General features: G+C 34.2%; 1 protein-coding gene across 2 annotated transcripts; it reads right to left on the bottom strand.

Annotated features, from left to right (window-relative positions):
* Positions 1–254: 254 nt before the first annotated feature.
* On the bottom strand, positions 255–3231 carry LOC127083669 (transcription factor HY5). Of its 2 annotated transcripts, none has more exons than XM_051024000.1 (7): positions 2848–3231; positions 1920–2115; positions 1655–1836; positions 1404–1521; positions 1038–1218; positions 801–957; positions 255–698 (listed from the first exon to the last, which is right to left on the bottom strand). In XM_051024000.1, exons 1-7 carry the CDS (start codon positions 2917–2919, stop codon positions 636–638), a joined length of 969 nt encoding a protein of 322 aa, XP_050879957.1. In that variant the 5' UTR covers positions 2920–3231; the 3' UTR covers positions 255–635. The 2 variants fall into 2 exon arrangements, with proteins under 2 accessions (XP_050879957.1, XP_050879958.1); XM_051024001.1 differs by having other exon boundaries at positions 1920–2085; positions 2848–3046.
* Between the last annotated feature and the right edge of the window lie 815 nt (positions 3232–4046).

Here is a 4046-nt window from a genome sequence, read left to right as displayed (position 1 = left end):
GTTAAAATAATGTTTGGAATTCTTGTGAAAGGGATTGCATCAAGGCCAAGTGGTTGATGAAACTAACTCTATCAAAGTTATTTAATGATATTTGTACACTGATGAAAATAGGCACCCAAATTTACAAGAAAGCAACACTTTCATTTCTTTACCAGCAATATATATGTAAATAATCAATTATCAAACAACTGAACCACTTTCTATATAGTCGACTTAAGACCACTTGGTAAAACTCAGTAAAATAACACAAATGGTTCATCAACTACTCTTAATCTTCTCACCAAATGGTTTACTTCCATAATGAAATTATTCCAAAAACCAATTCCTAAATTTTAATGGAGAAAGTGTACATCAAAAGCTATGTAGCACGGACTCATCATACTCAATTAACATCTTTTCTAATATTATTATTGATGTCTACGTGCCATAGTCAATATCATATCTTTTGTTGGCGCCCAATGCCTCACATATCAAAACACACTATTTTAGGATAAAGCATGTGTTGCCTTCATCCTTCAATGATATTCCAAATGCACACCTAGAAAGAATCATCAAAACTAATGTTTAACAAAATATCATATTTTTTTATTCACTTTCTTTTTAATCTACTCTCTAAGTTTTGACTGTCATTGATTTCATTCAGCATTGTTGGTACCACTATTGCCTCCTCTCCTGCTTGCTGTCGTGTTCTTCAATATCTGCAAAAACATCATGATGGTGATGCTTTAGAAAACATGTATAGAACAAAGAATACGAGACGACATCATGGTGATGTAAATGAATGTGCAAAATTAACATACTTGTCTCAGCATTTGATTCTCGTTCTGCAAAGTTGAAAGTTTTTCTTTAAGCTCTGAATTCTTCTTCTCCAAGTCATTGACTCTTGTTTCCAAATCACTCAAGTACGCCTTTTTCCTCTCCCTTGCTTGCTGAGCTGAAACTCGGTTCCTCAGCAGCCTATTACGAAAAATGCAATGATCAATCAAAGGAAAAAGGTTAGAGTTTAAGGTTTATGTAATCAAAATTTACATATATACCTCTTCAGCCGTTTGCTTTCTTTGTCAGCTGGGCTTCTCCCTCTCTTTTTCTGACCCTCTCCAGTCCCTTGAGCGCGTTCAGGACCAGCAGTTGAACCAGTGCCTTTACGAGAGGCTGAAGTTCCCGCAGATTCACCTCCCATATCTGGCACTCGCCTGATCTCCTCGTCACTCTCGAGACCTGGATCATGCCAAAGTTGTTAACAGTTCAAACCCGGTAAATTATCTAGGCCAGTCAAGATTTCCATTTTATTTATGTGAGTATCTATGAAGCGATGACTCAGACACGTACATCTGACACTGACACGTCGACAAACGTAATAATATGATATGATACAATACAACTATTTCAAGCTAACTCAGTACCTGGTTGCTTTTGATCAACATAGGGACGTGAATGAACGATTCCGGATTGACCCAAAGGACCTGATGTAGTTTGCGCGGATTGAGTATCAGATGTGGCACATGCAATCTCACCAGACATCTGACAATAAAAAGAGAAAAATTAGAATATTATTGCAAAAATGAAGCATCAAATATTATTTCATGAAATACATTCCATATTTCACATATAATACTAATTAACACGAATTAATAACAAAATAATAAAAAATTACCAGCTGTCCATTTGTGAGATGGGGATTTTGTAATTGAGAATCGTGTCCAGAAGATGAAGAGAGGTCAGCATCTTCATCCCATTGCCATCCCGTCTTAGAATTATTTCCTGGACCATACTTGACCTCATTCCGTAGACCATCAACATCATCTTCATCGTCATCTCCCTTCACTCGAGGACCGTCTGAAATCCATATTCATCTTGTTCATGGCAAATTCTGATGAGGAACAGACGAAAACTAAAATACCATGTGAGCACAAGCTAACCTTTGTGAGTTTTGTATCTAGTCTTGCATTGTGGACATAATTGGCTCACATTTTTAATTTCGTATTCGTAACAAGGATGACATAGTGGGAAGGCACACTCGTCGCAAGCAACAAAGACATCACCCGTGGCTGCTAATCCAACAGTATCGCCACATATTTGACAAAACTGACCATTCAAATTCTTTACAGGTTTAGACTGCAGAACATAGGAATTATAATACAAATTAATATCACAACTATACACACATGATTTAAGCCTATTCACATTGAATTTCTCACAACCAAAACAAAAACGGCAAGCAACAACTATATAAATTACAATGGCAAACAAGTTAGATATCAACATAACCATAACCAAGATGTCTTCCAAAATTAGCACTTAAATGTATCAGGATCTGAGAATAAACTACAGTTATTAATCGTTTTTCAAACTGCAAACTAAATCAAAGTTCTAAGTCAATGGCCTAACACAGAGGCTTCCACCGAACAACATGATATTATAATCTTCGATTCAGATGAATTTTTGTCTCAAAACCGATTTAACTGTAAACTCACCTACTACTTATACTTATAGATTCAAATCCACATATTAATTGCAAATCACAAATTTAAACTACAAAAAGCACAAAATTCCTGTCTTATATAAGTTCAAACAATCAATAGGAAAACATCAGCATATGCATCAACAATCAAACAGATCAACAACCAACTAAATCATAGACCCTACAAGAAAAAGCTACTCTTGAATACTGAATAATCTACAAAAGGACTAAAACTTGAAAAACTCCATCACCCATTTCCATTGCAAGCATAAAAAATCAATTTTTCTAACAAAATTCCATGACCCAGAAAAGAAAAACAAGCAATCATTGAACATACTATAAACTGAAGTATTAAAAATAAGTTTTTTTGTATGAAAAACACCAACCCCAGAATCAGAACCATGTCTAACTCGAACAAGTTCGTTCCTTTCATTCGACCCAGTTGCTAATCCTTCCATCTGGTTCCAAATCTCAGCCAGCTCAATCAAACTCTTCTCATTTTCTTTCTTCAAGTTGTTGTTCCCGCTACCAAGTTGAGGTTCTATGCAGGGTTGTGGCCGTTGGATCTTTTAGCATCTGACGGCTTAGAAAGGGTGATCGTGGAACAATGTGAACCATGTGGAATCTGCTGAATCAAAGGTTTATGTCTGAGATCGTGGATGAGTTAGGACCGTTAGATTTGATTTGAAATCGGACGGATGATAAAAAATTGAAATGGGGACCATGTGTGTGGTGTGTGGAAAGCTGGCCGAAACGTTTTGCCTTTTCTAGATGGCTCTTAAATGCAAAGGGATAGATGTACTACCAACTAGACCATGATTTTGGCACTCCCATTATTCTATATTTTTTCAAAAATGCTTATGATTATATTTATGTACAAAAAAGTAAATTTTTATTAAAAAAATTCACTTTCAATAAATCAAAAAAACTTAAACCTTCGATAGTTCAAACTAAATTTTTGATACCATTTTTTTCCGCAAATTGTTAAAAGTTCACATTTATATCAGAAATATTAGAATTTTTGATAATATTCTAAAAATATATATATTATTATGTCGGAATTTGTTAAATTTTCGAATTTCACTTAGATAAAATATTCGGTAATTTAGATAATTTTTTGAAATTATAAATTTTTTATCGAAAATTGTCAAATTTTCTGGATACAAGTATTTTTTGTTTTTCTTCAAAATTTACGGCAGTACAAAATATTATTTTATATGTGCGGTCTCAAAGTGGAAGACACATCAATGGATTCCTGTGAAGATTATACGTAGTTCTTCATCATATATGTTGTATTTTATTGATAATTTAGTCTTCATATGATGTAAATGACAAATATTTCAGTACTGATCTGAAGTATTAGCATGGGCACAATCCATTAGTAAACATGGTACTATTATCGTCATTGTTCGTTCTGATATCGCAAATGAGATTTGAGGGAGGAAAAATAAATTAATTATGGGTTGTGAGAGAGGTGAAAACTACAAAGGAAGAATAAATTTGAAAGCAATGACATTTATAATATGAAAATTAAATGTTCTTTTAGGCTAAGATCTATGACAAGTGGTGGTGGTTGGAAGACGAT

Source organism: Lathyrus oleraceus, chromosome 5 (genome assembly GCF_024323335.1).
Source record: "Lathyrus oleraceus cultivar Zhongwan6 chromosome 5, CAAS_Psat_ZW6_1.0, whole genome shotgun sequence".
Taxonomy (NCBI): Eukaryota; Viridiplantae; Streptophyta; class Magnoliopsida; order Fabales; family Fabaceae; genus Lathyrus; species Lathyrus oleraceus.
This window is presented reverse-complemented; position numbering and strand designations above follow the sequence as displayed.

Coding starts and splice junctions, on each gene's coding strand:
- LOC127083669 (XM_051024000.1), bottom strand. CDS start 2,919: ATGGAAGGATTAGCAACTGGGTCGAATGAAAGGAACGAACTTGTTCGA. Junction 2,116..2,847: donor GACATGGTTCTGATTCTGGG/GTTGGTGTTTTT, acceptor TATGTTCTGCAG/TCTAAACCTGTAAAGAATTT. Junction 1,837..1,919: donor TAGATACAAAACTCACAAAG/GTTAGCTTGTGC, acceptor TATGGATTTCAG/ACGGTCCTCGAGTGAAGGGA.